Source organism: Drosophila rhopaloa, unplaced genomic scaffold (genome assembly GCF_018152115.1).
Source record: "Drosophila rhopaloa isolate 14029-0021.01 unplaced genomic scaffold, ASM1815211v1 contig_115, whole genome shotgun sequence".
Taxonomy (NCBI): Eukaryota; Metazoa; Arthropoda; class Insecta; order Diptera; family Drosophilidae; genus Drosophila; species Drosophila rhopaloa.
Genome location: NW_025334990.1, coordinates 16220265 through 16239079, shown reverse-complemented (window position 1 = coordinate 16239079; position 18815 = coordinate 16220265). Strand labels below are relative to the sequence as shown.

Sequence of the window (18815 nt, the reverse complement as noted above, 5' to 3'; positions counted from 1 at the left end):
TAGTTTATATTTGAAAAATTTAAATAAGTTAAATCCACATTGAAGAACCTATTTCATCAACCTATAACATCAGGTGGCTTTTGTTTATAGTCTTCAGGCTTAAAAATAAGTTTTTACTAATCTGTAATTACAAATTCTCCAAAATTAATCGGTAAACGAATTTGGTAAAGTCGAACTACGAAAATACACATTAAAATGTCCGGTATTAATATTGCCAATACAAAGGTAGATAGGCAGACCTTTAGAAGGTTTAATTCTTGATGATTTAAAATTGGGCTCTCTAAAATGTGAAAAAAAAGAAAAGAAACCTATTAATTTATTTAATTTGAAATTCGTTGTGAAATTTTCTCTGTGCATTTGGGTAGAGGGTCAGGTCAGGCCCCTTTCTCATTCCCTCTCAATGCCCCAAATCACTCGACAACCCACTCGATTTACCCACTCACTCAGCTGTGTTGGGTGCTTTTGCCCAGAGCTTTTGGGGAGCTTACAGTCTGCGCAGAGTGCACAGGGGCGTCCTCATGGGGGACCCTGAAAATATACCAGTGCATAATCCCCCCTAGAAATTCCAACTAAGCCCCTGAACGCAGCATAAGCACACGGGCAGAGCGGCACGTTTCCATGTGATGTTTTCCGCTTTCGGCATTCAGTTTTGTTTGCATTTTCCGCGAAGCTGGAGTTTTGCTAGCCGCAAAAATATAGTATATATAGTAAAGTTTCCGGTAGAAATGTTCAATTGTTGAATAAATACGTTCTAACGGTTTTCGAGTTATTTTGGTGAGTGGAGTGTGCAGTGAAGTCAATATACCATTCATTATCACCCCCAAAAAGTGGCGAAAAAATTCCATTTCCCCTCATATTTTTTTGTGGCTGGTTCTTACTTTTGTTTTATTGCTTGTCGCAGAAAACCTTGAACATTTTTTTTGGCCAAAAATATAAAATCAATGCCAAACTGAAGGAGGTGGAAACTGCTTCCCATCCCATTTCCACCTTCCCATTTCGTCTCGTTGGCAAAAAATACAGATTTTAGGTGAACTTCAGGTAAAACCAGCTGGTCCGGTTGGCTAGATACTCCTTCTGGGATTTTTCCCCGGCCTTTTCCCCTCCGATTTCCCTTTGCTTCCATGGCTATTTATAAAAGCATGTAGCCAGAGGCGAGTGAACATATTTATGTGTTTGTACACATGTGTTTTCCTTTGGCCGAATGTGTTGCTCTTGGGGGGAGCTTTTTCGAAACTCTTATCAAAAGTCGGAATTGCGGGCAGCAATTCGTTATCGAAACAGATGAGCGGCTATGCGTTTAGTTTTTTGAACCAAAAGACAGTTCTATTATTCTCGGGGAAGTGGGCGGTGATAAAACTCAAGTGCCTGAAATTGCACTGCACCAATTCCATAAACAAATCGTCTAACGGTGGCGAGGAGTGCACTTAGCAAAATCAGGTTTATAAAGTGCAAAGTTTTAATACATCTTTAAAAATAGAATTTTTTAATATATGTACATTGCTGTCTACAATGTTCCTACTTATGTAAATTCATTTTATGTTGAAGGGTCTATTATACAGACATCGTATTTATTGTTTTTAATATAATACGTTATTCATTTATTGCGAAATCTATTTACAATGCTATTTTTGAAAGTGAAAGCGTAAACAAAAAGGCATTTTCTCTAAAAGAACACTGTGAACATTAAAACAATTGGTAATATGAGCAATAATTTTAAGCATTACCCTGATTTCATAGGGAGTACTAGCTTTGTTTTAATTTAAAGTGCATGAAATAAAAAAAAACGTGACAACTAGTGCTTTTTCAAGGTGAGTCGTAATTATTTCCAGTCTTAGTGCTAGAATATTTAAATTTCTGTGAAAAAACATGGCAAAAATCACGTACAGAATTTTAAAAAGGGCTTACTTTACCTTATTTTACTTGCAATATCATAAACTTTTTATTTTGGAATACACCCTGAATTAAATGGGGAGGAGTATATGTATTTTTTTAAGTGTTAGTCCAATTGTCACCAACCCACTCGCTCGAACTCAAGCTGTTTATCATTTAATTTGCGTTTCTCCTGTTGTTCGGCAACCCCTTTATTTGCAGAAACAGATTCAGTTACCCGGAATGAGTGTCGCACAGCGGAATCTGGATCGCAAGATCGTTGTCATCGGAGCGGGAGCCTCGGGCGTGGCCTGTGCCACCAAGCTCCTGGAACTGGGCTTCCAGAATGTGCTCGTCGTGGAGGCGGAGGATCGTCTAGGAGGTCGCATACACACCATTCCCTTTGCCGATAATGTGATCGATCTTGGAGCGCAGTGGTGTCATGGGGAGAGGGACAACCTGGTCTATGAGCTCACCCGAAAGCAGGATGAGGAGCTGCTGGAGTCCACGGGTCCGGTGTATGATAACTACCAGTGCGTGAGATCCAATGGGGATGTGGTGCCCGAACAGGTGGCCAGTCGCCTCAAAGCCATCGTGGGCGATTCCCTGGTCACCCGACAGTTGGAACTGCGCCACTGCAGCGGCTCCCTGGGCAGCTACCTGACCAACAAGTTCTACGACACTCTCTGGCGTCCCGAGAACTCCGATATAGACGCCGAGGTGGCGAGGGAGTTCTTTGACAACTACCAGAAGTTCGAGAACTCCGTAGAGGCCTCGGATACGCTGGAACAGGTCTCGGGTAGGGGCTATCTCGACTACTGGGAGTGCGAGGGTGACATCCTGCTCAACTGGAAGGACAAGGGCTTTGTCGAGCTCCTCAAACTCCTCATGCGTTCTCGGGAACTAAAAGTGGAGCATGGGGTTCTGGAGCAGCGACTTCTACTGTCCACTCGCGTGCTCAAGATCAACTGGAACCGGAACGATGGACGAGTGGAGTTGCAGCTGAGCAATGGAGACAACTGCATTGCCGACCATGTGGTGGTCACCGTTTCACTGGGAGTTCTCAAGGATCAGCACTTCCGACTATTCGAACCCCAGCTTCCGGTGGAGAAACAACGCGCCATTGATGGCTTAGCTTTCGGGACGGTCAACAAGATCTTTGTGGAGTTTCCCGAGGCCTTTTGGCCCGAGGATTGGACGGGCTTCACCCTGCTTTGGCGGGAAGAGGATCTGGACGATATTCGCGGCACCTCAAGAGCTTGGTTGGAGGACGTCTTCGGCTTCTACAGGGTGAGCTACCAGCCGAGGATACTGGCTGGTTGGATCACCAATAAAAGTGGCAGGCACATGGAAACCCTTCCCGTGGATGAGGTCCAAGCTGGAGTAATGTACCTCTTCCGACGGTTCCTCAAGTGGAAAATCCCCGAGCCTTCCAATTTCCGTACTTCCACTTGGTACACGAATGACAATTTCCGTGGATCCTATTCCTATCGATCCATGGACACGGAGCAACTGGGCACCGGTGCCCGGGAGTTGGCCTATCCCCTGACCGTGGTGGCCACCACGCCCGAGAGAGAGAAGGATGCGGAGGACGAGGCGTGGCAGCAGAGTCGCTGCGATAGGCCCATTGTCCAGTTTGCGGGGGAGGCCTCCAGCGAGCACTACTACTCCACGGTCCATGGAGCAGTCGAGGCGGGATGGCGGGAGGCCAGGCGATTGGCCCAATTCTACGGCTTGAGCATCTCCCGATCTGGTACCAAATCGCAACTCTAGCTGATAGTGGGGGTGGGGGGATATTGTACCTGAACCACTATAATGGGTAGATGTGAAATTAGTATCTGTCTTCGCACTAAAGCCTAGTACTCGAGCCTGAATTAAGAATTCTATGAAATGGAAATTTCGGTCAATAAATTTTAAAACGAAATATGTAGAAAACAAATTTAATGACCAAAATATTCTAGTATTCCCAGACTTTAATTTCATATCTTAATTTAAGTGAGTGCTAGGCATATAAAAACAATCAAGGAAACTGAACAATACATCCTGGATAGACTTCATATGCCTAAGCTAAATTTACATATTTGCCATAGGTTAACATAAGTGACAGATTATATATAAATATATGTATTTACTTGAGCATGTCAATATGTCAACAAGTGTGCTGCCCAAAAAAAGCTGTGTTTAAGTCTTCTCTATCCCAAATAAATGTAATATACCTTATCAAAAGTCTAGCTTATAAATAACGCTTCCCTCTTGATCGCATTTAAAATAGGTTTTTATTAATTTCTCACTTGTTTTCAACAATTTGTCACTACGTTTTGATGAAATCAGACATATTACACAGAATGTCACATTGTATCCAATATGCTCTAGTTAGTGAGTGAGTGTATATACAATTGAGATACAATACGGTTAGCGTTAGGGTTACGGGGGGATTAACTCTGTTCTTTGATTTCAACAACGTGTAATAAATACATTTATAATTTAGTCCATTTTTGAACACAAATAAATTTTGTACAACAAGTTTTTTATAATTTAATTGTTATCGTAATCGTAAGATAGATGCTGGATGAGTTTAAATTTCCTTCTCTTTTTGTTTATTATTGTATTCATTTCTTTGTTTTCACTGTTACGCAAAAAGGTACATGTCGTGAAAAGGACTAAGGCCGGACGGGAGTGCCCAGCAGGACCGCCTACGGGTAAATAGTGTCTCTCCTCCTTCGTCTCTCTAGCAGATTGCTAAATTCGTATGGCAAAAATACTTTGGTGTTGTGTTGTTTAACAAATTGCATGAAATGCTTCTCCACATTTGGCATCCTCCTACTACTCCTACTGCACCCACATGGATGGTGCCCATATTGGCTCGTTCTCCAGACGCTGCACATTCTGGACCAGCTGCTCGAAGGCGTTGACCAGTTCTGCATTGACCAGTTCCACGTCGAAGAAGTGTCCGTACAGGAAATCAATGCGTTCGGCCGACTTGACCATATCATCGAATTCTTCGTCGGTGAAACTCCTGGCATTCGCCTCATCGAAGGTGGACTTGGCCCTGGCCTCCGTTCGCGTGGCCTTTAGGATGTCCAACTCTGGCGGCTTCACGTGGATGAGGAACGGTTTCAGCTGGGCCGTGCGCAGAGTCTTGATCGCCTGGTAATGCGGACTCAACACACAAACACATCCTGCATTCACGATTGACTTGACGCTTTCCGCCGAGGTTCCATACAGATGACCCTTGTACTCGCCGTGCTCCACGAACTTGCCCGCCTCGATGTCCGCGTCCATTTTCTCGCGCGGCACAAAGATGTACTCGCGTCCGGCCACTTCTCCGGTGCGCATTGGTCGGGTGGTGTCTACAAAAGGCATATTTTTAGTGGTGTTTAGAAAGGAATTTAAAATCTCTGGAGAGATTCTGTTATAGACCAATTATGGGAATGTACTGGTTCAATTTAAAAAACAAGTTGATCACTTTTTAGTATACTTAATCGCTTGTTCCTTTAACATCAGTTTTATCATTCACTCACAAGTGAACCAATGAACAACTGACAAAGTGAACATTTCATCCAATGAACAACTGAGCCAGAAATAAGTAAGCAAGTGAACAAATGAACAGCTACTCTAAGTGGGTGAACTGATTTAGTTCATCTACTCCAGTGAACCATTATTATTTGCTCACGCACTCAAGTGAACCATTCATTCATGAGGAATACTTACAGGGCACCGGGCTGCGGAACTTCTCGGGATCCCGGGCTATCAGCCGGCGGCGCAGCTCGTTGCGACCCACTCCGGGAGCTCCGATGAGCACTATGGGCCTGAAGACTCCTGGCCGGGGATACAGCTTGGCCACCTCCTCGTACGTGGCGATCTGCTCGCGATCGAAGTCGTCGTTCTCTGTCAAATCGTACATGATCTTTTTAGTCTTGGGCTGGCGGCAGGAGGAGCTGCTGCTGCTCGCAGGCAGACGCGGGGAACCAGGTGGGGTGGTGCAGAGTGAGGCGCATGATCCGGCTGGCGATGGCAATGGTTGATTGGTTGGGTTGATGGATGTGTTCAGTTGCGGGTTAGATGATTTGGGGTTAACGATGCAGCATGAAATTAGAGCAAATTTATTCAATGACAATGGAACAACGCGGTATGTTATGGAACCAATGAGCTGGCAACCTGCTGATGCTTACGCTTCGAGTCCAGATCAATGCCATCCTTCTGCGATCGGTCGTGGAGGATGCGGCGTTCCTGGAGCGCCCGACTGGGAATCAGGCCCGCTCTCGCCGAGCGTTCGTGCTCCTTGCGCGCCTGCCACCAGTAGGCATCGTCCTGGCCCACAATGTGCAGCACATCGCCACGCTGGAAGGCCAGCCCCGCCTCCTTGCACGGTATGTAGGGATCCACATCCGGATTGTAGTCGAAGTGGGCCCGCACCCGCACCTTGGACTCGCGCTGGGCGCCCTTGTTGTCCGCGGGGACCAGCTTGAAGGTAATGGTGCCCTCGGAGTTTTGCTACAAAAACGAGATAATATTAGTTTCTGCGCACATATCTTAAACCTTATCATAAATGACTAGTAGATAGATCTATTGGATATAGATTATTTTTGAAAAGTATTTAAGTTTAGGTCCCTTTAATAAAGTATTATTCTTTGAAAAATCCTAGGCATCATAGCAAATATCTGGGGATATCTTAGTTTGTTCTTAAAATATTTTTTTTCTATTTAACTATTTATTTTAGTTTTTTTAAACATCAAATAACTAATTTTCTTGGATGAAAATCCATTTTGAATTACTAAAGAATCATTATTGGTAACTAAGAACTTTGGCCCTATAGTGATTTGGGAGTCCTTACCAATATGGTGAGCACATCGCCAGGCGTCTTGCCCTCCACATTGATGTTGTTGACCTCGATGACCTCGTCGCCGACGTGTATCAATCCGGAGCGATCTGCAGCTCCGCCGTGCATGATTCTCGCGATGATTATCTTGCCCGTTTCCTCGTCCGTTTTTATGGTGGCCCCCTAAAAGTAGGCAATAACTATCACTGGAAATTTAGCACAAGGCGCGTATGTGTGCGTATGTGTGCCTGTGTGTGAGTGTGTATCTGTGTGAAGTGCGGTTTCCGATGTTTTAGATGTGTGTATCTGATGGATGTGTCACAACAACAACGACAAAGGAATGAGGACAACGGAATGTATCTTATGTTATGTATCTTTGTTATTTGTTGTATTTTGTGCTTGGCGAACGGGTTTCTGTTTTTTTTTACAGTGGACATTTGTACAGCTATGGACATTCAATTACTTACAACAATTGGCTCCGCACTCTGTGCTCCTGTCTGTGTTATTTTTTACATTATTCGATTTTTTATATATTTTTTTTTTTTGTTACAAATGCATTTTTGTTTGGTTTGTTATGGGCGAATTCGAGAAATTGATTCGATTTCATTCGATTTTAACAAAGGCAAAGTTTACAAAATTGATTAGCATTGGGAAGAGTTGACATGAAGGCGATTACAGTGGAAGTACGAATATGAATGAAGGCGCAGAGAGAGGAGCTGTTGGCAAGGGCGAAAGTGGGAGGGGGAGAGTTGGAAACGGGCTGTGAAAGTGGGGGGCGGAAATGAAAGTCGAGAGCGGACAGTGGAAAGCGATGGACAGCACAGAACAGCGATCACGGTGATGAGATGGGCATGGAAAAGTGAAGGTCCAGCTGCATATGGACACTCACCAGGGGCTCGTTGCTCTTCACGAGCTGCACAATCTTGATGGTCTCCTCATCCTCGTCCATTTCGACAGGCGCCTCCGGCAGATGCGGGTAAAAGTCCTTCTGAGCAATGGCATCGTGGGCAAACAGGAGGTGCTGGAATAAATCATATTTTAATTTAAAAAGTTGCTATTAATTGGTTTAGTAAATATGCAATTTTTATACGATTTATCATTCTCTTTACTAACAATTTAAAAAAGTTAAACAACCTTAAAATATTAAATTTCTCATTGTTTCTTGAAATGTTAAAATATATGGGCTCAAATTTTTTAATGACACAGATATCACACACAAAAGGTATTCTAGCAGAATAAAAGTAATCTTTGTTTTTGATTTAATAATATCAAAATGTTCGACTTTAAATATAACCAAAATATTTATTTATTCCCCTAGAAAGAACTTGATTTATACAAATGCATATTAAAGAATATTATGTAGAGAGTTTTAAGCTAATTTAAATAATATTTCCAAAAATGTATTCCAATTTTATTAATCTATAATTTGGTTATTAAGGAAGTCTTTAACTATATCTTATTTGAGTTTTCCATAAGTCAACTTTTTATGGCGGCAAAAAGAGGATTATTAAAAGATTATTACCCACCTGGACATGAGAGTCCTGCAGGAGGTGGAAGGCCTCCTTGCAGTCGTCATTGAGGTGGCAGTGCTGGGACAGCTGCTCCAGGACCTCGTACAGGACTTGGGCGGAGGTGGAGAGCACGGGAGCTAGTCGATCATCCCGCCCCACCTTGGCCACCTTCGTGTGGACATTGACCAGGGCATTCAGCTCTTTGGACTCCAGCAGCGCCTTCAGGAAGTCAATCTCCTGGTCATTGGACAGATTTTCCGACTCCTTGAGTGTACTGATCAATTTTGATAGAGCTGGAAAAAGGTGCGTGTGGTGTAATCAATCATTTTGGACAGCTCGAGTGCGTCACTCACCTGGATCCCAGTTGATGTCCGATGCCATAACTGCTGCTAGCATGTCACACAACCGTCGACTAGTCACTGTCCTTGTTTATCCTTTACAATTTATCCTTTGGCGTTGGCGATGTTCCTATAATCGAGTTAACAAAATCGATATGGGACTTTAACAACAAATTTTGCGCATAAACATGTCAACAGGGGGCAAGCGGGGCTAGACGAAAGCCAAATGATAATTCCAGGCCCAAGGCTAACACACACCGAGCACCACCCACCGCTCAACAACCATAAACACCATAACCTTCCTCCTCCCCCCCGCGACTTCGTTTACGTCACTCGCCACAAAGGACACCAAACACTGGTAAATGTTGCCAAAGCTCTGTTTTGGATATTAACATACAGTTCTTCTTCTATAAATCCATTTGCTATGTGGCACAACCGAAAAACATGTTTATAAATTGTTCCCATTAAAACTTTTCAGAATTTAATGTTTGTCATAAGAGAATAATATTGCAATTATGATAATGTGTAAATCAAAATAACGATGGTTTCGGTCTACATTTTGTGATTTTCTAAAGACTGGGAAAATCAACAGTTATTTTAGTTTCTTTAGTAAGAACTTTTATTGGCAATATAACATTCAAATGAAAATTTTTATATAAACTTAAAATTTAAATACAACTAAAAAAGTAAGTCAATATTCAATCTTAAATATGCAATTATTGAGTTTTTAAATTTATTGTTATTAAATGTTTTTTTTTAATTACATTTTTTGGCATTACTAACTACAGCTAGTTCTTCTTATAGAAGCTCCACTGTTTAGTTACCATAACAACAGTTTGCGCCCCATTGAACCAGATGGAGTGGGGGATTTGGGGAGCCCACTGACGACGCTTAGTCTGAGGAAAAGAGAGCTCCCGGCCAGTACAATTAGCTGACATTAAGCCTGGCCAAGTGGGGCGTCCACTGCTGTTGGCCATTGGCTTCTGGCCAGGGGGCAAGTTGATTAGAGCAGGCGTTGAATTTATGGTCACTTTCATCTGCCCAGTGGCCCGGAATGTTGGCGTCCCTTGTTGCAATCTGCACTCCATTAACTGTTCAATGACTGCGCTTCCTGTCCTGATGTGTTGTTGTTGTTGTTGTTGCTGGCTGTGGAGGATCCTTGGCCAGGTGCCATATTCCGAAGGGGTCACCAACACGTTGCATGACCGGTGCTCATTAGTGCCACGTTTTCATGGAGCTGGCGTGGGTGGTGATTAGTGTCAACTGAATGGACTCTTTGGAGCCCAAGAATAGCGTCTCAAGTGGGGCATTCACATGTCCTTCAACTTGCCACGGGGTCTCAAGTTTCAGCTTCTCTATATGGTAATGGGACCAGGACACATCTTAGCCAGCGGACAGAACTTGTCCAACGACCTTGAACTACATACTCGTCGGTACACACAGCCACCCAGCAAATAAGCCCGAACTACAAACAGTTTTCAGGGTGAGTTGCACCGACGTCAGTGCGTGGGATCCGAGGGTTGCAGCCACATTTGAGAGTATTTTATACCAGGGGGTGCAATTTTAACAACAGGGTAACTAACATTGCTTAAACTACCACCATTGTGATCAAACATGTGTTTTTTTAAGGTTTGCACTGGCATTACATATGTTCTAACAGGTTTCTGTTGTGTTTAAATAAAGAGTAAAGTTAACAAGATTTCTATAATTATTGGAAACAATATATGCAAATAAAAAAAAAAACTTAAAAATTATATATAAAATGAAAAACGTTTATGTAAACTATTTTATTACATTTGTACTTTGACATGATGACTTTAAATAAATCGAATGTCAGCCTCGAAAAAGTTAAAAAGTGAAGTTTAGGTCATGAAGACCTAATCGTACAAAGTTTAGTCGTTAGTTTTAGTTACAGAAATGTTGTTTCCTGTAGTTTAAAAGAAATTCGCTTGGGGGGTGGTTGCAGTTGCAACTATTACAGCTGCCAATCAACCAAATGACAAGCAGAAGCCAAGAAATAGAGTCGGATTGGCCCCAATTACACTAATTACGCTGAGGAAAGCCGAGGCAGGCCAAGAGGTCTGGCGAAAAGCTGAATAATGACGCTGCCCGGGGCTGTCATTTGCCCAAGTGGATGGGTAGACAATGGGAGTCCTTGTGGCTGATAGATAAGGCAGGTACCAGGTCTCCAACACCCTTAAATCTCTCTAGTTTTTAAGCACAAAGAACTTGCACTGTGTACTTTAAATCAAACCTAAAGTGAAGTTTGGTCATACTGCAAATAGCGGTGGCTTAAGAGAAACAGAGAGAGAGCGAGTGTGAAATCACAGAGAAAAGAGAGAGTAAACGGAGAGAGTATTGAAAGTTTTCCCCAGAGAATTTGATTAACAACAAAATCAGGCCCCCAAAAAAAAACCAACAATCATTCAAAAAGTGGTTATCACCTGGAGTTTTTCTGGGCAGTTGGCCAATACAATACTGACGGATTTCACTTGTGTCCCAGCGTTGTTTTATTTTTAAATTTCCACTTCACTCGCAGACACTCACGCACACACAGAGGCACAAAAACACGGCATGTCTGCTATTTTCGATAATATTTTCTTTGCTATTTTTAGGCCACTAATATTGCGCACTAGCTAAGTTAACCGTTATTTTGGTTGCACTTTGTATCCTTGGAGGCTCTCACATTTTTCAAAAGGATTATCAAGGTGATATTGTCACTAGAGTCCGCCAGCGGGAATCCCAGAACGGCGAATAACGGGAGCGAGAGCGACTGCACACGATGGCAAAAGAACAACGTTTAATTTCAGGAATTCATTTTGACGTCGGGGCTACTGCCATGACCATTTCCCCAATCTCTTAAGCTCTCTCTATGGTCTGCATGTTTTTCCTAAGAGCAAACCATCTCACTCTTAAACTATCTCTTGGTTAATCTCTTGGCGCAATTAAAAATCTAATTTGAAATACAATTTTGCTGAGATTGCTTTGAAGTTTGAGTTAACAGTTCTCGAGTTGTTTAATGAATAACAATATTTATTTAATATTTATCATATGTTAAAAAATCTGTTTATAAATGCAATATAATATTGCTTTAATCAACTTCTTTTATGGCTATCATATGTCTTAGTTTTTAAATTTTTATTTTTTTTTTGTTAAATTTTTATAAAATCCTTAGTGTCGTTTTTTAAAGACTTTAAATCCAAAGGAAAGAATATCGACAAAAAGAGGAGAGTGTCAATGGTTCGCATAAATCTGACCTGTGTAAGGTGTTTTAATTGTCAAAATAAGAGTTCAAGTTAGGGAAGACATAAATTCTTTTAAAGAGAAGACAAGCCAAGTGACCGACCGAGAGAGCTTGAGTAAGTGGAGCGACGACGGAAATGAATGGAACCAAATGCACCACCAGAGAGCGGGAAGCCCAAAAGTGGGAGAACACAGAGCGCCGTGGCGACTTTTTCTGGGGGTGAAAACTGCGCAGGTCAGCAGAAAATCAGAGCGGACACAAATACAGGGTGTTCGGATGTAATCTGCAAAAATTGTTCTTGGAAAAATATTTTCCAATATTGACTGTAAAATGCAGCTGAGGTCCTTAGCTATCAGTTACAGGTTGATTTGGGAAAAATTATTTTTCAAAATTTCTTTCGAAAATAGTTTGAAAATAAAATTTTTCAGCTGTGAATGCCAATCGATTGGAAATTTTAAAAGAATTCAACGAGGTAAGGCATTTCAACAGGGATTTTAAAAATCCTGATTGAAGATTGAATTATAAGTACAATTTTTCGCTGAAAGGTTAGCTCGATGACAAAAGATAAATGATTCTGCTGATTCGCATTTATTTTAAGTTACAGTGACATTTATATTAATTGGTAAATTTTCTACATTAATTGCTAATATTTATCCCAGTAGACCGCCACCCGCTGCTCCCGCTCCTGCAGCAGCTCCAAATCCTGCAAATCCTCCTCCGAACTTCTTGTCGTAACGGGCACGGTATCCACCACCGAATCCCCTTGCTCGCACGCGATAGCTTTCCTTGTAGTGGCCAAATCCGGCTCCTCCTCCGATTCCACCGCCAATGAATCCACCTCCTCCGGCGAGTCCCAGAGCCTGAGGTTGTTGTTGGATGACCGGCACCTGTTGCACAATGGGCACCTGCTGGACAATGGGCACTTGTTGGACGACTGGAACTTGCTGGACTCCTCCAATGGCTCCTACTCCTCCGATGGCTCCTACTCCTCCTATTGCTCCCACTCCTCCAACAGCTCCAATTCCACCTCCTCCCAGGGAATGAGCTCCAATCCTCCAAGCACCAATTCCCAGTAACAGCAAAAGTTGCACTTGCAGATCGCACCTCATCTTAGCTGAGTGTCCAATAACGATTTGAGTTACCTTACCCCAAAAAACCTGGTTTTTAATGCTCCAAGCCAGCGACCTTCGGACTACAAACGATGACGATGATGAGGTGTGAACCACTGACCATTGGGTAAAACCAAAAACCACGATTCCCTTACTAGAACCGCCAAAACAGAGCTGGGGCCTTAGAGATTTTTCGGGGTTTTTTTCTACTCGGGCGCCCAACAATACGCCAATTGGATGTGCAAACAGTGGCCACTAATTAATTTGCATAAATAAGCAGCTGGGAGTGGGGTAGTCCAAACAGTTAACCTCATCATGTTGTGGCAAACGGTCTACCTGCTCGTCTTGGCGTGCGCCATGGCCAGTACCACACCGATCCTCTCCAGCAGCGATCCGCTCCAGGAGAGTATAAGAAAACCCCGGCACATTGGAGGATTTGGAGGTGGAGGAGTGGTTGGAGGTGGAATCGTGGGCGGTGGAATCATTGGAGGAGGCGGAGGAGTAGCTGCCCCTCTAATAGCAGCTCCCGCCATTCAAACAGTTCCCGTTGTGTCCACCGTGCCCATAATCACCACTGTTCCCGTGGTGTCCAGCATTCAAACGATCCCTAGCTATGGATACGGATATGGATACAATGGATATGGAGGCGGCTATCCGGCAGCTGGAGGATTGGGTGGACTTGGTGGCATCGGAGGTGGTAGCTTCGTCGGTGGCGCTGTGGGTTTCGCCAAATTCAAAGGCGGTTTCTTCGGCTAGATGTTTCCGAATAAGTCTGAGTGGGTCTCTAGTGTAAACAATGAATAAACAAAAGTGCTGCGAGATCGAGTTTCGTTTTGTCGAGTGTTTGGGAATCAACAGATTCGATGAGCTTGCATATTCCGTTTTCAACTGGTTGTGTTTGAGCCGTTCGTTGATATTTCTGGAAGAGTCTCTCGCTGTTGTTTGCTTTAAAATAATATATGTACCGAATATGACGCGAGGCGAGCGGTTGGGCTTTTCGAGTGGTAAACAACAAGCCATCAAGCGATTACAGTGGGTCAAGTTGGCTGGCTTGGAGAGCAATTGGATACTGGGTAATCGTATTGCCAATTCGTAATCGTTGAAGTTCGATGGATTCTTAGGTTACGGTGAAGGTTAAGGTTTCGACATTGATGGTTCCAGTATTTTCTTTGGTCATATCATCTTCTCAACTGAAGAAGAACCTGTTAAAAATACTAGCAAGGCCTTGAAAATATTACTCTCAATTATTTTTATTTAGATATAGTAGGTTTTCCCAGCTAGGTATTACCAATCCATCTTAACGATCTGACATCATTGGAAAATATAATCCCTAATAGCATTTGTTTGGAAAGACTGGGCTTTACACAAAACATATTTTTTTTGTTTTTGGTGGATTAATTTTCACGAAAACGTGTATTATACTCAGTTTACTTTTTCCCAGATTGGTAGTACTAATCCATCTTAGCGATAACGACGTCTTCATACCTTTTGCGCAGAAAATGTGGGTTTTTTCACAACCTTTTTATTCAAAATAATCTTAACGATCCCAAATTGTATAGATTAAATAATAGCGTATAAAGTTACATATACCTCGATGATCTACATGTTGTACCACTGTTGCCCTCACTTCCGTATTATATTTCATTTCATCAACACATTAAGATTGGGTCAACCTAATGTATTTGTGTAGACTTTATTTTCGGGTTTTTTTCAGGCCACTAATTATTCTCGGCGGCTTTGCTTGACAGAGATTGAAATTAGACGAAAAATGTAAAAAAAAAGACACCCAATGGCAATCAGCAAATGCCAATGAACCTCCTTTGTTTATGAGACCAGGTGATGGGTGTTCTTGGCAAATGTTTGGCTATAAATTAAAGACCAGGGGGCGATAAGTTTTAGTATTTGACAAAGTCTGAGAAGGAATACGACAGCGAAATGGATTACAAGCGGATATTATTTTTGTTCACCATTGCGACGGCTCTGCTTTTGTGTAATTTTGTAAGTGCCGATGAAACGGAAACCGAATTGATTGAGGAGCAACCCAGTTCCGTGCAACTTCTGGAGGCTGGAGAAACTGCGCAGGCTGATTCTGGAGATGAGAGTGTGAGGAAGGTGCGCCAGTACTTTGGACCACCTCCGTTTGGTCCTCCACCACCACCCTTTTTCGGCCCCCCTCCACCACCGTACTATGGCGGTGGTTTTGGTGGCGGTTTCGGCGGTGGATTCCAGAGAACTCGAGTGGTCACCCGCACCCGTTACCGTGGACGCGGTGGCTACTACGGCGGTGGCTTCTATGGTTAATCAGCTGAACTGAATTTCATTGCCCATCTTGTGATACTTCTTTTGTACTGCCCCATTGGGTGCAATAAAATTATTTACCTTATGCAAGTCCATTCAGGCGGTGATTTTGTATGGTTTATTAATATCACTTTGGGTTTATGGTGGGGGAAAGTCAAGATTGGAGGTGTTTATAAGAAGGCAACTATGGTCGACAGCCAAAATGATCCGTCTGTTGCTGCTTTGGATCACTGTGGTGCTGGTGGCTGCTTTGGATGAGCGCGAATTCGATCCACAGGTGGCACCATCACCAAGTTTGGGTAAGGCTTATATCCCTTTAAATAACAAAACTAACTTTTACTCTCAAATAATATTTAACCATTTAAAGAAAGTATAAACTTTAGAATTTCAATGTAAAATTTTATTTTTTGAATATTTATGAAGTTGTTATTTAAATAATTCCTTTGGTTATAAGTACTGATAGCTTTTACCTAGTTTAATTTGGTCTAGTTTTTGTTACGCTTTAGAAATTAATCCAAAATTAACCACTTTCAGTTCCCAAACCGTTCCAACTATGGCGAAGTTTTGCCAGTCAAGTGCGCTTGGCCTTCAGTCCCTTTCAGCCCAAAGCACCCACTCCCCCTCCACCTCCTCCTCCCCCCACCGTTAAGACCAGGATGGGTATTACCACCAGTACTCCAGAGCCAGAACTGCAGTTCTATGGAGCTCTGAATCCCATATATCAAACGGGGAACTTTTAATTTTACTTAAACATACTTTATTACGAAATTACTAGACTACAATTTGTGTTTGCTGCAACATCAACGGAACTTCTTGTTGAAGAGACTCTTGAAGCTGCCCAGTCCACCGAAGCCGCCGCCGAAGCCATGTCCTCCGAATCCACCGCCAAAGCCGTGTCCCAGTCCACCGAATCCTCCCTTCAGGCCACCGAGTCCTCCGAAGCCGCCGAACTTGCCGCCGAGTCCTCCCAGACCTCCTAGTCCTCGTTCCACTCGCTCGCCCTCCAGTTCATCCACCTGGGGATCCTGTTCCGCCTCCAGTTCCAGTAGGGTCAGTGGTGCACCATCGACCAGATCCACCGGAAGGGCCAAACAGCAGGTGATCACGGCGATCAGGGCGAGACTCAGGGCAAGGAACTTCATACTGTGGCTTCTCAAAAGGGTTTTCAAAGAGATTGGAGATAGCTGATTGATGGATGCTGGCTGGATTGGTACTTAATACCAAGTGCCATGACAACTAGGTTTATATACTTCTGGTCTGGGTCTTGGGCTCGTGCGAAGAGTTGCTAATTTGCAGTGTCAACAAAGTGTGGGCCCAGCAACGATCTTGGCCAAATATACTCGTACTTTCATTCATCCAAAATTTTGTTGGACTTTTGGGCTGGGTTTTCGGTGAGTTTTTCGTCTTTCAGCGAGTGAGTGTGTGCAAATGGTTGGGTTTGCTCAGGTCTTTAGCTTGGACCTAACGATAGTTACATCATGTTTGCCAATGCGATTACCAGGTTGCTGGTCTTGAAACGTAATCGCGTTGACCTTAGTCTGTGTTTGTTTTGGACCAGATTTGGTTTTACTCCTCCTCGAACTAGTTTAGAACTCCTGCTAATCGAAGCGAGTCAGGATTTTCTGGCTGACGCGCGACTTTGCCAGCTAAAAATAAAAAGCCAGCTCGTTTGTGCTTTAGGTCTTTTGTTTTTTATGCTAATTACTAGATATAAAGATTTGCTTAGCACCTAATGGTTATGACTGATATGGGGCTATTGCCTCCAGTGTGCGTACATCTCACGTGCCGCCAGTTTCTGTCGTCTCCTTAGGAATTTCTTGTAGTATTTTGCACTGACAAAGTTTTCGGGATAAACAGGCTTTTGGTACCAAAGTTTCGATGATTGTCGGTGGCGATGTTTCCTCATAGGTTCCGAGATGACATTATATCGTGTTTTTCTCACATGCTCGGGGGCGAAAGATCTCGACCAGACCACAGGATCCAAACTGGAATAGTCTTTGGCTTCTTTTGATGGCCACCACGCCTTGGACTCACAGATATCCATGAGGAAAAGCAGGAAGATAGGTGCAACCAAAAATATGCGATTCAACGTGGAGTAGTTCATGGTGCAATGGTTCATTAAAGACTGCTGCTCTTTGACCTTTCAACCCCGGTTCTTATACCCAGCTGAACACACTCCATTATCGGATTATCCCAGACCCAACTACCTGCCTAACTTATCAATGACCCAGGTACTCAGATAAATGCATTGCCAGGCCAACAAATCACTGTGGATCGTAAATCAAAGTGGGAAAAGGTATCTTTATCTCTAGGGAAAAATCGGATAGAATAGAAATAGTTCAATGGCTCTGCGGGTGCAAATCAGCATGTTCATTTTCACTTTCCAAATATATACTTTTGGCCGCCTTTGCCAAATTACCAACATTGCACTTGACACCTGCTGCTTAATTAGCGTTTAAAAAGAGGTTACTCTCCAGGGTATGTATGTCCATATTTCTCTGAAGAACGGGTGAAGACATACAGATCCCCAAGTGATTGCTTTTAAATGGCCTTAAAAGATTATCTGGTGAGTAATACTATATAACAGTCGAAAACTTTTCATCAGATGCATATTAAAACTGTTTAAACGGCTTATATTTACGAACTCTAGAAGTCCAATTTTTTACATGAAAATAGGTCAAAAATGTATCAACGTTAAAATGAAAAATTTTAATACCGACTTTTAGGGAATCAAGCCACAAATCTTCCGAGGTATTCTACTATATAATCGGCTTAGATTTAGTAAAGTTATGGACTCCACAGTCCAAGTTTGGGTCACCTATTTACAAGACATCGGAAACATACAAATAACTAACATGAAAATGGGTCAAAAATTTGATCAACGTTAAAATGAAAATTTTGAATGCAGTTTTTTTGAGAATCAAAACACGAGTCTTTAGAGGTATGCTACTTTGGAATCGCCTTAAATTTGGAAAAGTTATGGACTCCACAAGTCCAATGGTGGGTCACCTTTTTACAAGACATCGGAAACATACAAATAACCAACATGAAAATGGGTCAAAATTTTGACCAACGTTAAAATGAAAATTTTGAATGCAGTTTTTTTGAGAATCAAAACACGAGTCTTTAGAGGTATGCTACTTTGGAATCGGATTAAATTTGGAAAAGTTATGGACTCCACAAGCCCAATGGTGAGTCACCTTTTTACAAGACATCGGAAACATACAAATAACTAACATGAAAATGGGTCAAAATTTTGACTAACGTTAAAATGAAAATTTTGAATGCAGATTTTTTGAGAATCAAACACGAGTCTTTAGAGGTATGCCACTTTGGGATCGGCTTAAATTTAGAAAAGTTATGGGCTCCACAGTCTAATGGTGGGTTACCTTTTTACAAGTCATCGGAAACTTGAAAATAACTAACATGAAAATGAATAAAAATTTTGACCAACGCTAAAATGAAAATTTTGAATGCAGTTTTTTTTAAAATCAAAACACGAGTCTTTAGGGGTACGCCACTTTGGAACCGGCTTAAATTTGGAAAAGTTATAGAATCGAAAAGTCCATTTGTGGGTAACCTATTTCCAAGACATCGGAAACTTACAAACAAGTAATTCAGTAAATA

At 42.5% G+C, this 18815-nt stretch overlaps 8 protein-coding genes across 14 annotated transcripts; 4 read left to right on the top strand and 4 right to left on the bottom strand.

Moving 5' to 3' along the window:
• The first annotated feature begins 592 nt into the window (after positions 1–592).
• LOC108053639 (spermine oxidase) lies at positions 593–4095 on the top strand. 3 transcript variants are annotated; one of them, XM_017136350.1, is made up of 2 exons: positions 593–774; positions 2098–4095. In XM_017136350.1, exon 2 carries the CDS (start codon positions 2113–2115, stop codon positions 3640–3642), a length of 1530 nt encoding a protein of 509 aa, XP_016991839.1. In that variant the 5' UTR covers positions 593–774; positions 2098–2112; the 3' UTR covers positions 3643–4095. The 3 variants fall into 3 exon arrangements, with proteins under 3 accessions (XP_016991839.1, XP_016991838.1, XP_016991840.1); XM_017136349.1 differs by having other exon boundaries at positions 2092–4095; XM_017136351.2 differs by lacking the exon at positions 593–774 and adding an exon at positions 1685–1808 and having other exon boundaries at positions 2092–4095.
• A 27-nt stretch (positions 4096–4122) lies between these two features.
• On the bottom strand, positions 4123–11333 carry LOC108053638 (MAGUK p55 subfamily member 7). 5 transcript variants are annotated; one of them, XM_017136343.2, is made up of 9 exons: positions 10982–11333; positions 8553–8667; positions 8215–8492; positions 7578–7709; positions 7156–7185; positions 6704–6871; positions 6042–6363; positions 5581–5874; positions 4123–5219 (listed from the first exon to the last, which is right to left on the bottom strand). In XM_017136343.2, the coding sequence occupies exons 2-9, from the start codon at positions 8593–8595 to the stop codon at positions 4699–4701; spliced, it is 1788 nt and encodes a 595-aa protein (XP_016991832.1). In that variant the 5' UTR covers positions 8596–8667; positions 10982–11333; the 3' UTR covers positions 4123–4698. The 5 variants fall into 5 exon arrangements, with proteins under 5 accessions (XP_016991832.1, XP_016991835.1, XP_016991833.1 ...); XM_017136346.2 differs by having other exon boundaries at positions 5581–5757; XM_017136344.2 differs by having other exon boundaries at positions 11224–11333.
• A 1046-nt stretch (positions 11334–12379) lies between these two features.
• LOC108053631 (glycine-rich cell wall structural protein 1) lies at positions 12380–12915 on the bottom strand. Its single transcript, XM_017136335.1, has one exon. It carries the CDS (start codon positions 12888–12890, stop codon positions 12432–12434), a length of 459 nt encoding a protein of 152 aa, XP_016991824.1. The 5' UTR covers positions 12891–12915; the 3' UTR covers positions 12380–12431.
• A 177-nt stretch (positions 12916–13092) lies between these two features.
• On the top strand, positions 13093–13711 carry LOC108053632 (keratin, type II cytoskeletal 1). The gene has a single exon (XM_017136336.2). The coding sequence runs from the start codon at positions 13206–13208 to the stop codon at positions 13644–13646; it is 441 nt and encodes a 146-aa protein (XP_016991825.1). The 5' UTR covers positions 13093–13205; the 3' UTR covers positions 13647–13711.
• Positions 13712–14810: 1099 nt separating this feature from the next.
• Positions 14811–15283, top strand: LOC108053634. Its single transcript, XM_017136338.1, has one exon. The coding sequence runs from the start codon at positions 14826–14828 to the stop codon at positions 15189–15191; it is 366 nt and encodes a 121-aa protein (XP_016991827.1). The 5' UTR covers positions 14811–14825; the 3' UTR covers positions 15192–15283.
• Positions 15284–15390: 107 nt separating this feature from the next.
• Positions 15391–15988, top strand: LOC108053628. The gene is made up of 2 exons (XM_017136331.1): positions 15391–15487; positions 15723–15988. The coding sequence occupies exons 1-2, from the start codon at positions 15391–15393 to the stop codon at positions 15926–15928; spliced, it is 303 nt and encodes a 100-aa protein (XP_016991820.1). The 3' UTR covers positions 15929–15988.
• LOC108053626 (H/ACA ribonucleoprotein complex subunit GAR1) lies at positions 15923–16338 on the bottom strand. The gene has a single exon (XM_017136330.2). It carries the CDS (start codon positions 16328–16330, stop codon positions 15989–15991), a length of 342 nt encoding a protein of 113 aa, XP_016991819.1. The 5' UTR covers positions 16331–16338; the 3' UTR covers positions 15923–15988.
• A 51-nt stretch (positions 16339–16389) lies between these two features.
• Positions 16390–17321, bottom strand: LOC108053625. Its single transcript, XM_017136329.2, has one exon. The coding sequence runs from the start codon at positions 17305–17307 to the stop codon at positions 16942–16944; it is 366 nt and encodes a 121-aa protein (XP_016991818.1). The 5' UTR covers positions 17308–17321; the 3' UTR covers positions 16390–16941.
• Between the last annotated feature and the right edge of the window lie 1494 nt (positions 17322–18815).